The 18,439-nt window shown below is 50.3% G+C and overlaps 1 protein-coding gene across 6 annotated transcripts in view; it reads left to right on the plus strand.

The window, feature by feature from the left end:
- LOC119389906 (eukaryotic translation initiation factor 4 gamma 1) overlaps positions 1-18,439 on the plus strand; it is a 126,998-nt gene that overhangs the window by 63,955 nt on the left and 44,604 nt on the right. For all 6 annotated transcript variants that reach the window (XM_037657331.2, XM_037657332.2, XM_037657330.2 and 3 more), the window contains 2 exons: positions 1,017-1,249; positions 5,210-5,792. In XM_037657331.2, the coding sequence (XP_037513259.1) occupies positions 1,017-1,249; positions 5,210-5,792 (816 nt within the window). The remainder of the gene's footprint in view (positions 1-1,016; positions 1,250-5,209; positions 5,793-18,439) is intronic.

The raw sequence follows: 18,439 nt of genomic DNA on the forward strand, positions 1-18,439 counted from the left end.
GGCGGCCGCCGACACAGGTGAAGACGGCATTTCGACCGATGAATCGCGTTCCGCCACCACGCCGTCCTCCGCTGGATGCGCTTCTGATGCACCCGAGCCGTGATCTCGCTTTTTTTTTTCCGAATTTATGAGCGCTGCGCAACTTTCGATATGGCTGCGCCACGATCAGAGTTCCAAAACGCGGCCGAGAGCGTAGGCCTAATTCACTCCCGGCGGCTGCGGCGCACTTCGTCTAGCTCACTTGGCACCGTGCCAGTAAGCCGCCACAACGTGCAGTCTTTGTTGAGGATGATCAAAAAAGTCTGCTCCTATTTCTTGCCTGCTTGCGCGGGTTGCAACTTAACGGACGTAAATCGACTAGAACAACACAGTGATACTACGACGAGATGAACTTGCCGCTTTGCGTGCGCTGCAGCAGACAGCGCGGGAGGCCCGACGAATCGGAAAGCGTTAGTCACGTGTGCTCACGCGATGGGACCTTTTTTTTGGCGCAAATTTTCTACGTGAATTCTGAGTGGACGGAAACAAGGTCAGCGGGATATTAAAGAAAAAGCGCGGCTCTTTCGAATGCGATCAAGATGGCTGCCGTATTGAACGTAGAACTACATCAGCGCGGCGCTGAATAAGCCAGTTTTTTACGCGTTCATCGCTAAAAATTTAGCTCGCTGATGGCACATAAAATGCTGTCACGGCTAAAATACTGGTCTAAGACGCATGAAAATCGGCGAGGTTATGCATCAGTAGTGGCAGAATCCAAATAAAACATTTTCAAAAATTCGATTTTTTTTTCTGGTTTTCGGTTTCAAAGACCCGTGTCCCCCCTTAACAAGGTATTACTGTATGCGATGTATCAAACTAAGTCCCTTTTTTATAGCAACATCAATATATGCGGGTTTGACTATCGCAAGTCTAGTGAATGAATGACTAAACTTCCAAAGGGGTCTTATCTTCCATTGTTGCTTTTCGCGTGCTACCAAGGAGTTGTTAATAAAAGCCTCTTCTCTGTTTCTGTGCAGCCACGCAGATGTACTATAATCCTGCGCCAGGGATGGTCTCTGTGACCCTACCAGGTGGTGGCGCACCGCCCCAGGTGCAGGCACCTCGGGGGCCGCAAGCTTACCAGCAAGGTGCTCAGCAGCTTCCGCCGCGGCAGCGGCACATCCTCGAGATCAAGGACCCCTACACAGGCAGGAATGTCCTCGAAGATCTCAACTCCGCACCCGCAGAGACTACGACCCCGACAGCGCCGGTGAGCGCCCATTGTTGACTTTCCTCACCAGGGCATCGGTGTTAAGGACAGAGGAAATAAAACAACCCTGTCAGAACATTATTGTGCTGTGTTATCCCTTAGGTAGCATTGCATGCTTCACATCGGGTGGCAACTGCACCGCATGCCAGTGACGGGCAGTGCACCCTGGTGGTTCAGAATGTTGCACAGAAACGAGACCTCTGTAATTGTAGTAACTACGGGGTGTCATACAGATGTGGCACACCTTGCATGATGTGCACAGCTAAGAGGCACAGTGAAAAAATGAAATGAACTCCAAACATTGCAAATAATTTCTCAAATTTGAAGACATTCACGATATTGAGCTCCTTACAGTAAGAATTGGCTCATTTCATAAGGGGACACTGAGAAGAAAAACAGGACTTGCGTTATTAAACTACCCTTGCAAAGTATTGGAAGTACAGCCAACAGGGCCAAAATATGGCAATGCAGTAGACGCTCGGTAAATGGCACTGCTGCTTAAATGGAACTGCCTCTACTATGATTGGTTTCATACTTGAATTCTGCAGCCCTGTAATTGATTGCAAGGGGAGTTTAACCTGAGATGGCTGATTTAAGTTTTGAAAGAATAATACATAATGAATTGTGCTAATGTCAAATTTTTGGAGCCACTATTGTAGTGTGCATATTTCTTTGTTAGTACCACTGATCAAAAGTGCATGGGCACTACTATTAACATTTTCATGCACTACGTGGCTTTGATATCAAAGGCTAATCTGATTGCACTACTCCGAAGTGCTTCAGCATGAAAATTTGCTCTAAAAGACTGGGCAGCCCCATTGCTGTACAACTTCTTAGGTAGTGAATTCTCCAATTGAATAACAATCTGAATGGCACGGACTTTTAATTTCGCATTCGACAGTCAAATATTCACACACCCCTAATGGAAAGTAACCTTTGCAATCATTAACTTTGATGGTTTTCTCTACTGAAAGGTGCCAGACTAATGAACAAATTAAAGGTCCCCTGAAGTTCATTTCACGATTTCACTGCGTAATACTGAAATGTTCAAGCATGTTGCATGATATTTGTGTGGTCCGCACGTTTCTGTGATTTCAGGCATGGCAGCCGTGAACGTTGCACTGTGTCTGTTCAGGCCCACTTGGCAATGTTTTGCCACGATAAACGTGCGGCTGCAACACAGTGCATGCAATTCGCAAAGCATGAGTAGCAAACAAGCTTTCTTTTTAATCCCCCGTGATGGTCGAGGTTTTTTCCTCTGTGGTGGAAATTCTCGTACCACTTCTTAACCGCATCTTTTTATTTATTCAGAGCATGCTTTATGTGGCACGCGGTTGTGTGTGTGTGTGTGTGAGAGAGAGAGATATGTGTTGGTGCCCAGGAAGTGTAGTAGCCCAGAGTGCAGTAGCGGAACTACCATTCAGCAACACGTGTGAGAATCGCATGGCGTGAGCAAAGAACTCGTGTATGACGTCACAGCGCAGCCAAAATTTGAACGTAAGAGATAACGTCCTGCCTGGCGTTGCATAAAGTATTGCTATTTTGCCAGTGTTAGTGGTTGACCCATGTCACTGGGGGGGGCAAGTAACCTATGCTGTGCCACGTTGTGGTTGTTCCTATTCTACCAGCATAGTCACTGTCTGAACCAGTTGACGGTGACGTGCCGCTCTACGAATGATGCGATATCTGGCATTTCAGCTCGGGTCACCTGACTTGGCTGTCACATGCATGACCGGAAGTTCCACTACTGTGCCCTTTAGAATACGGAAACATGGGGGAGTGAAATGTTCTGCGATTCTGGCTTGACCCAATGAGTGTGACTGGGTTGTTTGTGAGATGGATATGATGTGGGATGTGATATGATGTGGGAAAGTGTTTGACATCTCGTCAAGACGCGTCTGTGCTAAAGAATTTTAAGCAAGTTCGAAGTGCGGCGGGGGCATGGAAACAGCAGCAAGTGGCTCCACAAACAGTGCGAGACTGAGTGTGAGCAGTGTATACACGTTTGTGTGCTCCCAGCACTGTCCTGTCGGTAAGTCCTGAGCCTAGCACGCGGCGAGCCATGATAATGTTGTCACGTCAACTGGCATTTGAATGTTTTCAAGTGTCACAAAACCTTCACACGGGGCGAGAAGCGCGTGTACTCCAAACATGTGGGTTTCTACACACAGAAATTTGTATGTGAACTTCTACGTATAAGAAGAGGTACGCCCACACTTTGGGTGAAAAGTGCAATTATCAGGTCGTCCTGTTCGAAGGGTCCACATATGATAGTCTCCATCACAAGCAGATGGATGTTCACGTCCGGTACTATTATGGATGTCAATGGAATTGTAACAAGGTACAGCTCCAGTGCCTTTAATGAAGTTCGACGCACTGAAGCTGTACCTTGTGTTACACACAACTCATGCAGGTGCTCCAGCACCTGCATGAGTTGTGTGTAATGATTACCAAGTGGACAGTTTGAAGATTCCCCGTCAAGGCGGGAAGTCTTCTCAGCGAGGACTGTCAAGACATTTCGCATGTACGTCGTCCATCGCTGGATTGCAGAGCATTCGACTTGTTTCTGCTGTGACCTACAAGTCCCAGCAAATACTTGAAAAGAACATAGGTGAACTGACCACCTACGTTCTTTTGGGCAAGGGATCTCAAAAACAAATGTTGAGAAGCCAGTTGCCAAGTTTGTGAAGTGTTCAGTTCTTTTCAGTTTTGTTGTAGTAATGTCTACACAGTGGAATCTCGGTGGTAGTATCACGGCTCTCACGAATATTGGGAGGTGCGAAATTTTGTGTGGTCCCCACCAAGCCCCATTAGCCTACAACGTGCAAGAGTTGAGTTGTTGCGAACTGATTTTTTCCCTGCGACGTTTCACACGAACAGACCTTCCCCACAGATGGCAACAGATGCTGCCCATGCGGTCACTGCAGTTGTGCGGGCTTGATGAACTGTAGCACAGGCATGTGCCTTGCGCCGCTGCTGCCATGTTGGCAGCATCGCGCATTGGCTGTGCATCATAACCTTTTTTTCTTCTGTGAGACATTGGAGCATGCTGCTGCGCTCACAGGTTACCCACTTGGCATGTTGCAGCTAGCTGTGTTTTCCAAGTGGAAGGATATCATTTAAAGAGAAGTCTGACATCGTACGGTAGGTGGACGAGGACGAAGCAGACCGACTTGGGTAACGAGCTAGGCCTCGCAATGTCAACATACCAGGTTGTGTAGCAACTTGACCAGAGAATGGAAAATGTGCCTTCCTTCAATGTCAATCTGAAGAATGCAAAGGCAACCAATTGTGTTAAGCTATTGTGCCTGTCAACACGACCACGCATCTGCAACCGCTTGACGCTGATGTGATCATGAGAGCGAAGCATAATTTCAAAGGACTTGTGTGCCATGTAATCGTGAGAATATATCTGAAAGATAGTGGCTTGCAAATAGGCCCTCTGGTCACCATCTGCTTCATTGCTTGGGACCTGTGCATACCTGTTAACGATAGCTGCTTTGCAAAGTGCGTCTAGTTCGTGTGCTGCAGAGGTGGCCCCAGAGACAGAAGACCCTGAAATCAATGCCTGGCACCTTCTTGGTGCCGGTAGCTCTGCACATGATTTTCCAAGGCTCTACACACGCTCGACATGCCAAGGCATACTGTGGGGTGACACGTACACATGTGTTCATGGATTTGCAAGAAGTTAGATCTGCTGAAACTAAACGGTCTTTCGGGGCAGTTTTTGCTCCTCTAAGTTTCACTGCGATTTTAGTTAATTTGGCATTGTAGTTTTCTTCTTATCTGAGTTACCCGAGCCAAGAATTTCCACAGGGTTCAAATTTTCTAGCACTTGTCGGGGATTTTCATGTTGCAGGTGCTTTTTTTAGTCTTGTTCAGTGGAGTCTGTCTGTTGAAGCCACGGCAAGTTCATTCTGGCGGGTTCATCGTGCGCGTTGCTTTGTCATCTTTTTCCAGGAGCAGCAATCGGGGGCCAGCGACATTGCTGGCGTGTTTGCCGCTCAGGTGGCTGCTGCTGCCGCAGCCTCTTCGTCGGGTCCCCCGCCGACCAAAGTCTCCACGCCGCCGGTACTAGAACCCCCTCCTCCTCCCGTTGAAGAGGTCAGCCCCCACGAAGAGGTCTCCGCCCCAGTCGAGGAGAGGAGAGAGACTCGCGCTTCTCCGACGCCTCCGCCTGCGGCGGCATCAACTGCCGTGCCGACCGAGCTTAGAGGAGCGGAGGTGGCAACGACACGAGGCGTTTCCACAGAGGAAGCGGCGGAGCCTGCCGCGGCTCTGTCGACCAGCGTAGACGTGGCCGAAGCGCCGTCGTACACCAGTGATGCAGAGAGTGCAGTGCTTGCGGCAGAAGTGGTGGACACGCGGAACAGTGCTGCTGCTGTGGCAGAGGGAAGGACGCCTGTGGTTGTGGAAGAGGTAGCTCCGGCAGCCGCTGTGACGCTGGCTGCGAGGAAGGACGCCGAGGAAACGCCGGCCGTGCCTGCCAAGACGCCCGCTTCTGTGGCAGCGTCTGCAGAAACTGTGCGGGAGACGACAGATGGTGAGTCCTTGCTTTTGCTCCATGGGGTGGTGTCTCGCGGGACAGAAGGTCCTCGATGGAGGCTGGTGGGCAGGAAGAAAAGTTGCGAGTTCTGAGTGGGTTCGTTCTAGGGTGCCTTGTTGCACACATCTGCCTTGGGGTGTGGTCACTCTTTGAAGCAGGTGATGGCGTCGCGTCGCCATTTTTGTGCCTGCATCGTGCAGGCAAGGATCTTTTATAGACAAGGAACATCTTACAGGGCACCCCTGTGCTCCAGAAAACAAGCAGCACTCAAATCACTATGGCGGTGGCAAGCATAGACTCTAAAATGGTCACGTACATGTACAGTGGAACCTCGTTAATGCGTACCTGCCGGGAACGCCGCATAACTACGCACTAAACGGTAGTACGCATTAACCACCAAGTAAAATTTTGCATCTCCTCGCGTATGCCATCGCCGCCAGCAAAGAAATATATACAGTGCCACAGCAAATATTGCCTAAACTACCCATTGCAAAGCCTTTTCTTTGTTTTTGCCAAAGTGGAGAAAAGATTCTGGCACTTTCGCACGACCGTCCGGTAGTGCCGATAGCGCGCGGTGGCGACGCGAAGGAGCATTTCGGAACTATTACAGGGTCCGGTATACGCAGTGACCGACATAGCGACGGAACGGACAGTGTCGGCTATGTGTGTGTGCGTCTGTACCGCGATCTGCTACTAAACGAAAACCGACAGTTTCAGTGAAACGCGGTACGGCTGCGTGGAGCCGATCGTCTCCTGGCTAGTTGCGTGCAGCGCCTGGCCTTCTCGGCTCACGCCGTCACTGCCGGGCTGCTTGCTGCACTGCACGCGCGCATTTGTCGTGGGAGTGTGCTTCGTACCCACTTAGCTCCGACCGTGCACAGATGCGGCGAGTAGCTGGATCAGTTAACGCGCCGGCGGCGATGACGAACTTCCTGCAAGCGATGCGCACTCTGCGACGCTCTAGCGGTGCTGGCAGCGGACGGAAGCGCGTTTGGGTGGTCGCCCAATAAAAGCGTGCAGTATGGTTACAACAGCGCTACGCTTGCTGTAGGTACGCGTGCGTTTATCGTGATAGCGTCAATACAAAGAGGTTTCTCGTCACCCGCGACCAGCAACGCTCAAATCCGCAACAGCGAGCTGCTTTCGTTTCTACAAAGCGGCGCGCGCTTGAACACGGCCCCGCACAACGAGGCGGCAGCGATCGGCGGCCCAGCGCGTTCAGGTTGTCGCCTATTAAAAGCGTGCAGTAGGCTTAAAGTAGTGCTGCGCCGCACGCGAGGCCGACCAGATATCTGAAGATACTTATTGTGATAAGGTTGTCGGCGATAAGTCATGCTAGCACGCGTTCTTCGGTGGCCGCCGCCTCACCTTCGTTCTTTCCCGGTGCTTACTCGCAAAAGCGTCGTCGCAATCGCGCGGAAGTCGGAATCAGCGATCGACCGATCTACGCACTTCTCGAAGATGGAAAACCTTTGGCGGCACTTTGGGGGGTCCGGAAGTTCAGCGGCGCAGTAAAATTTTATGGCACAAAAAGTTATCGCGGTACGTAGGGTACGCACTAACCGGTAGGCGTAGGACGAAGCACTACGGCTTAAGCGGTCAGCGAATGCATCAGGCTCTATGAGACTCAGGCGGGGATTCATCGCAACTACGTTTTAACCGTTAGTACGCTTAAAGCGGGTACGTATTAACGAGGTTTGACTGTATATATGTTCACAGTTCATATGTGTAGCACCGTGCATTCTAGGACAAAGTGATGCGTTTATTGTATTGACTTGAATCTAACGTAAGACCTTCTAAAGAAATCTATACCGTGATGTGGTAGCTGTACCAATTGCATCAAACTGCTCTAAAAGGCCAATCCTGCTACATGCACCTGCTCTCACATGGACACGTGACACTACAGTGGCTGTGAGTATGCGTAGATTAAGGAAAACGTGAACACTTATGCAGTGCTGGTCGGACTACCTTTCTATTACACCACAGACCGCATATAACGTAAGTCACTAGCGCACGAACAGGCAGCTGTGCCATTATGAGAATCGAGTCGTGCGACTGGGGTGTGAATTTTCATTCGCTTAATTTGCAAATGTTGAAAATGTTAAAAGGTGAAAAGTGCTGTAGCAGAAAGTCGCCGACTAACTTTTCGTAGCTGCTCATATTTATGCGTCAAATTTCCACTTGCTTTCGATTTCCCAGGCGTGGTGTCTAAACCAGTGGTGACCACAAACATCTCGAGTGTTGCACATGCACACCCTTGTTTTCCTTGGCAATGTGAGTCGTTGCTTTCAGATTCAGAAAGTTGTTTACATCCATCCACCCCTTTTATAATGCAACCACTGCAAAGCTTTTCGTTGACTCGATACCAAACCGCACACCCACGGTGGCTACAGATGGTGGTTATGTGGCTAGCGCTCGTTAGGCTTAGCCTGCGGGTTTGAAACTTTGCATGGCGCCCGGGGAAGCTTGCCCTAGACAACATGATTGGGCACACAAGAGATCGCACTTACGTGCTCAACTAAGGGCGGCACGCGTAAAACAAAGTTTGGGTTCACGGTTGGGAGGACAGCCGCGACAACTATCCTGCTCCGAAAACCTGCTCCAAAGCGGCTTCAGCCAATCACATCACTGTATACCATGCCCCCATGTTCTGTTCCTTCTGTGATCCAGTATTTTCTGGCTCTAAGTACTGTACAAATTTGAGAATGCTCAAGTCTTCGTGTCTAGCACACAATTGGATCAAGCAACTTGCCATACACCTGAACAACTGGAAAAAAATCTGAAAAATGAATTAATGTCATTACCCTGGCTGTCTGCTTCCGTGATTGTTTTTGACAATGGACTTGCAGAAGTGCAGTCTCTACATAAAAAAAAAAAGGTCTTGCCTGTTGTGGGGCGCCAAAACGGTGTCTCTGGCCTAGTTCTATGCGCGTTCGCTGCGGTGCCACTGCTCGGAGAAGCGCTTCCACACTTGCGTTGGTACACGCGACACTGGCTCTAATCGGGCCGTAAATAATGTATTTTCTAGTTTCTCATTATTGATGTCATTTTTAGAAGCACCAATTCAGCCGCAGACATAGAAAGGTTCCTACAGGTGTAGAAATGTTCAGTTGAGTGGGTGGTACTCTGTGTGGCTGTTGCCCGTGTGACCCTATCGTGGTATGTGTGAGCAGGTAGCGCACTTCTATCGAGAGGTTCTGCCTGAAACATTCCGTTGCTATATTTAATTACTTCACGGGAACACAGGCGTCAGCTAATGGAAAACTACAGGAATGACTTGTATGCAGTTTCCGAAGTATTGCCACAACTCGCCCGAAAACTTGCATTTATATTCTGGATGAAGCACCCAATGTTGCAGGCATGTATCTGAGGAAGGCGCTCGAAGGACCAGCAGCTCAACGCATTCATTGCAATATCATTAAAACAAGGAAGGGTTTATTTATAAACAGAGAACCTTCCTTGGCAAAGGTTAATGCGACAATTAACCTACATACCAGAGACCTGTCGCTTAACTACCACTTGCTTCATTTTCCTGATAGCTCCTGGCGAATGATGTTCTTCAGCAACACACCTCAACGCTGTATGCTGCAGGGAAAGTCTTGTTACTTCGCAGTTGTGTATTTTCTGCCATTTTAATCGCACATCGGCACAGCAGTTTCATGGCATTGCGCTGCAAGGCTGGCTGCCACGTGCCGTATAAACGCGTGTAAGGGCCGCACCCGTGTAAGGGCCGCACCCCGTTTTTTTGAAGTGCATATTCTAAAAAAAAAAATCCGCATAAGGGCCGCACCCACACTTTCCTCAACCAATACGTATTCAAAATGCACGCGCGCGTAAGCTTCTAGGCGTAGTCGATAGATGGCGCAAGAAAACGCAACCATCATATATATTTTTGGATTTTATTTGTGTTAAGATGTTCGTGAAGTGGGCTAAAAATTTTAACTTTTTAGTATTCATAGACCTGCCAACTAAAGGTTAAAGCAGGATTTTATCTTTAGCTTCTCACATCTCTATACAAATGCGCTATCGGCGCTATCCATATCGGCATTAGCATCACCAACTTTGGCATGGCGTTCGCGTTGTTCGGTTTGTGCAGTTCAGCCAGTCATTTGCTGTAGTTTTCTGCGATGACCTTCGTGCTAGCTTGTTTTCTACACGGCGTTCACGTTTTGGCAAGATGGGCAAGTACCTGAATAGCTACACTGCTGGCTATAAGTTGAAGGTGATCGAGTATGCTCTCGAGCATGGGAAACGTGCCGCCGGCAGAAAATTCGACGTTGACGAGAAGTGTGTTCGACGTTGGTGTGCTCAAAAAGAAGCCTTGCGAAACACCAACAGCACTAAGCGCGCTTTCCGAGGAAAGCAGTGCAAGTTTCCCGATTTGGAAGAAGACTTGCTCCGCTATGTGATTGAAGTGCGGAATGATGGTCTTGCACTCACAACGGACATGCTGCGTGTGAAGGGACTAGACTTGGCGACTGTACTTGGGTGGATCTATCTGCGTGGAGCTCGGTGTCGACGGACATTGTGTCCCGAAGTTTTAAAGTTGCCGGGATATCTAACAGCTTGGATGGCACGGAAGATGACTGCTTGTGTGGTGGCGGCGCTTCGCAGCACACCATCTCATCTCGGACTCCAAGTCTGAGGACTCGCCGAGTGACGACGATTGAGCACGTATGTCGCAAGAAATGTCGTATACTGCAATAAACGCTCTTCGTTCGCTAACTGGTGCGTTTTTACTTTAAAAAAAATTGTCGCGTGTATGGGCCTCACCCTGAAAAATGGCCCTCATTTCTTGAAAAAAAAGTGCAGCCCTTACACGCGTTTATACGGTACGTGCCAACCAAGGAACCCTAGACAATTAGGGAAACATGAAGAAAACTTGCTCACACGCATGATCACGCGAAAAAACTCAAAAGCAAACGAACAATCGTACATACCGAGAGCTACATTCTGGAATGAATTGACGTCCGCCATGGTGTCCCTGAACAGTGGCGACCTCACCAAAAACTGCAGCCGTAACTCTCAACTCGGCCGAGATGCACTCCCCCATTGATGGCAACGCGACGCAGCAGGCCACACAGTCATGGTAGATGCTTCTTAAGTATATGGCACTGATTCAAGCTGTTAAGTGTTTCGCTACATTTTGTGCCGTTCTGTGAACCGCACACAATTAAAGGGGGCCATGCAATGGTTGTCCTAGTGATCTGAGTGTACCATTTTAATCGAGAGTAGAGTGCCATAATAGTTACTCTTATAAGAGCTGGGCTCTTATTAAACATTTCGGTTTGAAAGCACCGACAGCGATGGTGGTGTGAAATGAGGCGCCACCTCTGTATCCTAGTGTAAGGTCTGCTCTGCATACTCAGATAGTCAGTGGCACAGAAAAAACACTGCTGTTAAATCGTATTGCAATTCCTTTACTCATTTGATAATGTAGGTGCAGCAAACTGCAGAGATGCAGGATGGTCAAAATTGATCCGCAGATCCTATATACAATGTGCCACACGGCCACATTGTGCCTAGAGATTGCATTTCATTATGTTATGCAATCGCCAGCTATGGCTCTTGTTTTGCAAACACCTCGACAAAGAGGTGCATTGTCTCTGGATTGCCACCACCCTGCCACGTGTAAGCACTTAGTCAAGATACAACTTTACCAAGTCCGCGGCATTTCCTCCTCAAAGGCAGGTGCTCACAGGCCTGCACCAATGGGCACGCACTCCAGACTGACATAGTGAGCTGGACGGGCGCTAACTCTGCCTTCAGAGAACGTTGCCGTGTGCATGAGCAGGACTATATCTTTAGTTGCAGAGGCGATTGGCTGCCGAGTTTCGGTCATCTGGGTGGGGCCTGTCCGGATTTAAGTTGTATCCGACTATACAGCTGGTCATGACCCGAAGCCAACTACGGCACACTTGGCATCAGTCTGAAGAGAATTGTGCGAGCGGTTTCTGTTGTAGCTGTAAGTGCCTTTCCGCAGCTGATGCAACTACAGTCGAACCCGTTTATAACGAACTCTAAAGTGTCGCGAAAAGTGGTCGTTATATCAGTAGTTCGTTGTATATGGACTCTCCCTTAAAAACGTGCGCTTTGCGGCCAAACCGTTTTTTTTTTTTCCTTTGTGCACTTTTATTAAAGTGCTAACAACCCCTTCGGTGACAAGCTAAGCCTTTTTGCGTCGTGAAGCGACGCCCGCTGCGTGCTCACGAGTGAATTAACCGTCTTTGCAGTGAGCTGACACCGTTTCACCGAAGCGCGGTACCGCAACGTGGAGCCGATCGTCCCTGGCTAGTTGCGTGCAGCGCGTCGCCTACTCGAATCGCGGAGTCACTGCCGGGCTGCTTGCTGTATGCCGTATACGCGCGTTTGTAAATTCTTCGTGCTTGCTTCACTCCGGATCGTGCACGGATGCGGCGACTAGCCTCTTCGGTCAACGCGGCGAAAACAAGCATTTTCCAAGCAACGCGCACTACGTCTCCGCGATGCTCGCGGCCCTGCACGACGATGCGCGGCGCACTTCAGTTGTCACCTAGTCAAACACGCAATATACGCTCGCTGTCAGTGCATCGACGTTTCTCGGTGCCCGCACCGCTCAAAAACAACGAGCTACTTTCGTTTCTACAAAGCGACGCGCACGTTAAAGCGATCTCGCACGACGCGGAGGCGGCAAACTTGCGAACAGCATGGCGTGCTCGTACCGCCGTCAATCCAGTGTACGGTGTACGCCACACGCGCAGCCGAGCAGATATCTACAGATGACTGTGATAAGGTGGTCGGCTATAAGGCATAACGGCACGTTTATCGACGGCCGCCACCTTGCCTTCGCTCTTTTCTGATGCTTATCCGCGAAGGCATCGCCGCAATCGCGCGGGAGTTGTAATCACCGATCGACCGGTCTCTGCCGTTACCGAAAAGACAGACGACTTTTTGCAGCACATTGCGGCGTCGACGAGTTTAAGGACGCAGTGAACCTTTTTGCGATGGAAAGTTATCGCGGTTATCACTTCTTGCATTTATGCCTTCGTGCGTTCCGAGGCATTGTTTGGTTCAACGCAGGCGGTCGTATACTATAGCTACAGAGAACGGCGTCAGGAAAGGTCACCGTGCGAAAGCTGACCGCAAGGCTTCATGCTGCCTACCATTTTTTTTTTCCTCACTGCCATTCTACCACTGAAGAAACTCCTGGAAAGTGAGCGACCTCGCTCGCAGCGTCCGAAATCTGCGTGCGGTGCTCGCCGATCTGGGTATCTTAGTCGCGAGTAAACGGGAGCGGGGCACGCGCGTGCGCGCGCCCCTGTCACGCTTTAGAAGGCATGCTTTAACTTTTTTTGCTTCGTATGCGCGATATTTTTACAGCGACCATGTCTCAAGTGTTCGTTGTATAAGTAGGAGGTCTTGAAAAATGTTCGCTATATCTGGACGCAGCTTCAATGGTTAGCATTGGAAAATCGTAAGTGCACCCAAATATGGTCGTTATAACCGATAGATCGTTATATGTGGGATCGTTATAAGTGGGTTCGACTGTACTACGCATACTAACGATTAACATTTCGTCACTCCTACTTGAAATATTGTGTATCACTTGCAGTGATATTGCAGTCTTTGCTGAAATTTGCTGGGAGGTTGTTTCTTGACCGAAAACTATTGACACCAACATGTGGGCAAAATCTTCTACCTGAAATACGTGGAAGGTGCTAGAACGTCACGGAAATGAGTGAATGCAATTGAATGGAGCATCCATGAATTCTCTCATGTTGGGACATAGACAGCTGTGGGCAGAGTTCAAGTCTATTCGTAGGTTGTAACCTACCTCATTTCCTCGAATGTTTGGGTGAGCTGTTGTTTTTCTTTATGCTATCTTAATGTAAAGCAATTTCTGCGAGACTGGCAGTCTTAATCTGCCCATCCTCTAGGATGCATTCGCGAAAGTCTGTCTTTGCTTGTCTGCATTTGTGTTGCTAGGCTGCAACATATCTTAAGAAATTACTGAAACGGCTTTCAACGCTTTTCGGTTTCTGTAGCTTTTGGAACAGTTTTATACGTGTGTGCAAGTGGCGTCGAGGAATAAGGTTGCCAAGCAGGGCATCTAAAGATGTTCGAAACGGCAATCGTTAAAGAGGTACTAGACTGAAATACGTTAGTTTAGACCAATGTTGAGACATCTAGTGTCTCCAATTTCTCTGTTACGGGTTCAGTCGAGCGAAAAGTAGTTTCATTTTTACATTTCTCACCGGATGCTCGGCGCCTGAATGCCTGCATTTTTTTTTTTTGTACACATTTTCTCAATGAATGTCTGGCTCCTACGTAAGAACTGAGTGTAACACATTTTTGCCAATATTTGTGCATACCCCATTGGATGCAGTCAGAACCTGTGACATCATGGTGTCCACTGAAAAAATTCTGTTCAGTTTCTGATCGTGAACGAAAAAAACATGTTCCGTAATAGTGCGTAGTGGTTTTATTTGTATGAAAAAAAAAAAGAATTCAAAATGAAAGTAACGATAAACACTCAGCATTTACACTATCACCTTATTATAACGAAGTTGCATCTGCCGCGAATATAATAGCGTTATATACGAAAATTCGTAATAAACGTGCATTCATAAGACACTCTGACAAGACTATTCTTCATTTACTTCGTTATAACCGGTAATTCGTTATATCGATGTTTGAGTGTAATTTTCTCGTAAGTGTATTACGAATTCGCTGAGCAGGCTCAGTGCTGTGCGTCGAGGGAGTGGATGATCTCGGACGTAGTACGCGATGCGAGACCGCTGTTTTGATGAAACAAATTTAAAAAGTGCCCTCTCCACACTGACTTGCGTGACTGGCACAACAAGGTCCGCTCGCATTAATATAAAACAGCTCCGCTTGCCACTCTTCTAAATTTCAACACATACGTTTGGGATCCCTGCCTGAAGCGCTAATACTGTCCTCCGAGATATGCATCAACGGTCACGTTGCATGACCTCGGTTGTTCCGGATTGCCAGCTTTTCCTTTGTACCAAAAACCGATCAGAATATTTTGGTTTTCCTCTGGAACGTTTCGGATACGTTCTTGCGCTTGTCGAAAATACCTTTTTTTTTCGCTTTTGCCTTTCGTTTCGTGGTGTGGGCGTTGTTGTGGACCTCCTCTTCGGTCTGGGCCCCGAGTCCGCCTGAAGAGGCTTGAAAGAGACTAGGCCTAACGGCCGCCCGGAAGCGAAGCCGAAACGTCTGGAACTGATTGTATCAAGGCGTAAGCCTTAGGTGCCTCGTCAAAACGGCAAAAGTGACCCTCGCCGTCGGCACGTGTGACGCAAATAATAATCCGTCATGCGATGACGTCACATGTCGCCATGATTTGCGGCGTAACGTGGCGTCATTATAACACCGTCGCTTGGTCAAAGGTGGGCCGATCGCGGATGCACTGCACGACGACGCGAGGCGCAGAAAGCTTGCAATGCGGCCTATCCCGGAGGCAGTTCAAAAACATGTTGGATGCACAAAGCTTTCGGGAGGAAACGGGCAATAGAATCGACAGATTGGATTGGATTGGAACAAACTTTATTTGTGCCTGCAGTTGTGCGCTCGCGCGCCCCGACGAGGGCCTACGTCGTCTTCGTTGTTGCCGTTACTCGGCGCGGGTCTCCGCTCGCCGTTGCCGGCTCGCTGGGTCCCTGCCTTTCGAGCGCCCCGAGGACCTGCTGGACGGCCCAGAGCTGTTGATCCAGGTCGTAGCTCTTCGCGGCTTCCTCGAGCCGCGACGGGATCGTTCTTGATCTCGCTTCCTCTGGGTGTTTGATGCAGTCCCACAAGATGTGCGTGTGATCCGCCGTCTCCCTCCGGCAGACCTTGCACTTGTCGGTCGGGTATGTCTCGGGGTACATGCCATGCATCAGTCCCGGACTCGGTAGCGATCCGGTCTGGAGCTGTCTCAATAGTACCGCCTCCGCTCGACTCAACCGCGGGTGCGGGAGTGGGAATGTCCTGCGAGCCATGCGGTAGGCTTTTGTGATGTCGTTATAGTCCGTCATGCGGTCCTTGGCTCCGAACCACGTCTGACGGTCTGTCGCCGGGGCGCGGTTGGTTAGCGCTCGCGCCGCTGCGTGTGCCGTCTCGTTGTGGTTGGCATTGCGTTCCGACGCGTCACCCGCGTGCGCCGGGAACCACTTAATTCTCACTTTTCTGTCTTGCAGTTTGGCCGCACGCAATACTCGTTCGGCCTCTCTACATACTTTGCCTTTGGCGAAGTTTCGCACCGCCTGTCTCGAGTCACTTAGCACGGTGTGGCAGTCTGGGTCGATGATGGCCAGGGCGATGGCCACCTCCTCCGCTTGTTCCGCTCCAATGCTCTTCACGCTCGCTGCCGTCCTTGTTGCGCCGGTCGACGCCTCGATGACGACCGCTGCGAAAGCGTTCTGTTGGTATTCGGCCGCGTCCACATATCGCGCGTGCTCGTCGTTGGCGTGCAGGTCGATGAGAGCCTTGGCCCTCGCCGCTCTTCTTCCCTTGTTGTAGTCGGGATTCATGTTCTTGGGTATGGGGTCGGTTCTGGTCTGAATCGACAGAGACTGCTTTCGCCGTCGGGTGGTCTCTTAGGCAAATGCATAAGTGGGCACCGTGGGAATTTTCATATCGTGCTGTTGGCTAGCATAGGCTCGTTATGACGAGAGCGTGAACGATACCGAGCGCCTGTTGTCACGGCAATTGCCAACAGTTACGGCGGCTCTGATTTAAAGCTTAATGTAGACCTTTTTCAACGGAATGAAGGATCAGCTCCGTTCTAGACTGTGGCATCGGAGTAAAAAAAAAAAAGGCTGACGTCACAGCCTCGGCAGCGGCTTTTTTTTTTTTTTTTGTGCGGGGGTTCACGCCTATTAAAAACAGCCCAGATGAGATCATGGCGGCGCTCGGGGAGCCTTTGACGGTGTGCATACACTAAAATGCAACGATCGGCAGCGCGTGCCTTTCGGTCTGGCCAAGAGGAAGAGGACGAAGACGAGTATTGTTGGCGGCACGTGTCGCTCACGCGGCCACCACTGCCAGCCGGGCGGAGGGGCCCCCGGCACGGGTGTCCCCGGCAGCAGCAGCACGGAGCCCGCTGGGATACCCGGGAGCGGCCGGCGGCGGCGACGCCGCCGGCCGGCCAAGGCTGCGGCTCCCAACGCCGCCGTCGCCCCCCAGTCACGTCCTCTTCCTGCGGCGGCGGCTGTTGCTGCTGAGGCCGCGCATACCGCGGCGCCGGCGTGCCGCCAGCCTGCCATCGCCGGTACGACCCCCGCGTTTTATTTTTTATTAGGCACGTCCAAGAGGTCTTGTTCATTAGTTTGATCGTGTAAGCTGCACGAGTCGTGCGAATTTTTCCCTTTATGAGTATTGCATCTTTTTCTTGCGCGTCATTGATCGAGTTGTAGTCTGTCGAGGACAGAAAGCGTTATTACGGCTACTGTCACAGCATTGTACTTGTTGAACGTTGGGCGAGTCGGTGTTTGGACATTATTATCGTCGCAGGTGTCGCAACGAAACAGCGCAATGGGAAGGACAAGGCAATCGCAGGTGCAATTTGCGCCTGCGTGTGTGTCTTCCTTTCTGCTGTGCTGTTACGTTGCGCTACTTGGACGATATTAACGTGTACAGCGCGTGTCCGTTATTAGTGACGCGCGACGTTAAAGGCTCATCACACTGCGACCATTTGCTACTGGCGATCCGGTAGGGACTGGAGGCGACCGATGTGTTTATATCGGCCAACACGACCTACTCGTCGCCCACTCGAATTGTGAAACTAAGCTTACGTCGTGTTGCTGCACGTCTGATGAGTTCTGGCGACCGCAGTCGCGAGTCTCCAAAGCGGTCGCTTAGCGATATAGTTCATCGCGACATGCTGCCGTGGTATCACTGATGGATATAGTTTATCGCGGCATGCTGCCGTGGTATCACTGATGAACCGCCTCGAACGTGGCATACGGGCGTTATCTGGAGTTACTTTCACCCGGCGGTCATACGCCATAATTTCCACGGGTAAAATTACGCCTACTGATCGAGATACCTCCGGCATTCTTGCGTAAAGAGAATTCCGCGGCTGCGAGTTACGTCAGCCGGCACCGTATCGTGCGACGTTTACCCCCTTTCCACATGGCCATCTTTTGCTCCGGCGTGTGAGTGCCAGTGACATCGCCTTCCCGGAATGCTCTGTATAGTCTCGCAGATCGGGTCGGCGATATTAGTCGGTACAAGGGCACCACAGTAGTAGCGTTCTGCGTCTTTAGCATAGACGACTTTCGAATAGGCGACCCTTTGCTTGCTTGTTCGCTCGCTCGACGGCCTCGGGGCCGACGGTCGTCCTTGTGACGTCATCGGCGCCTTCGGCGCGTGCCTGGCCTCACCGCCGTAGCGGCAGGCTGGCTGTTTTTTTCGTTGCGGTGGTCCGGCGCGGCGTTCGCTATGCATGCGCGCTTCGAAAGGCAGGAACGAGTTGTGTGTGTGTGCCGCGTTGGTTGCCGGCCTGATTGGACACGGCTCGCTATCTTTATTCTTATTTCTCTCTCTCTCTCTCTCCTCGCTGTTGGAGGCGTCGGCCGCGTTTCGCTCCCTCTCTAGCATCTTCAGACCGGGTAAAAAAAAAAAAAAAAACGTGGCGTCGGCGGTTCGCAAGCCGGCTT

This window comes from Rhipicephalus sanguineus, chromosome 4 (genome assembly GCF_013339695.2).
Source record: "Rhipicephalus sanguineus isolate Rsan-2018 chromosome 4, BIME_Rsan_1.4, whole genome shotgun sequence".
NCBI classification, from domain to species: Eukaryota; Metazoa; Arthropoda; class Arachnida; order Ixodida; family Ixodidae; genus Rhipicephalus; species Rhipicephalus sanguineus.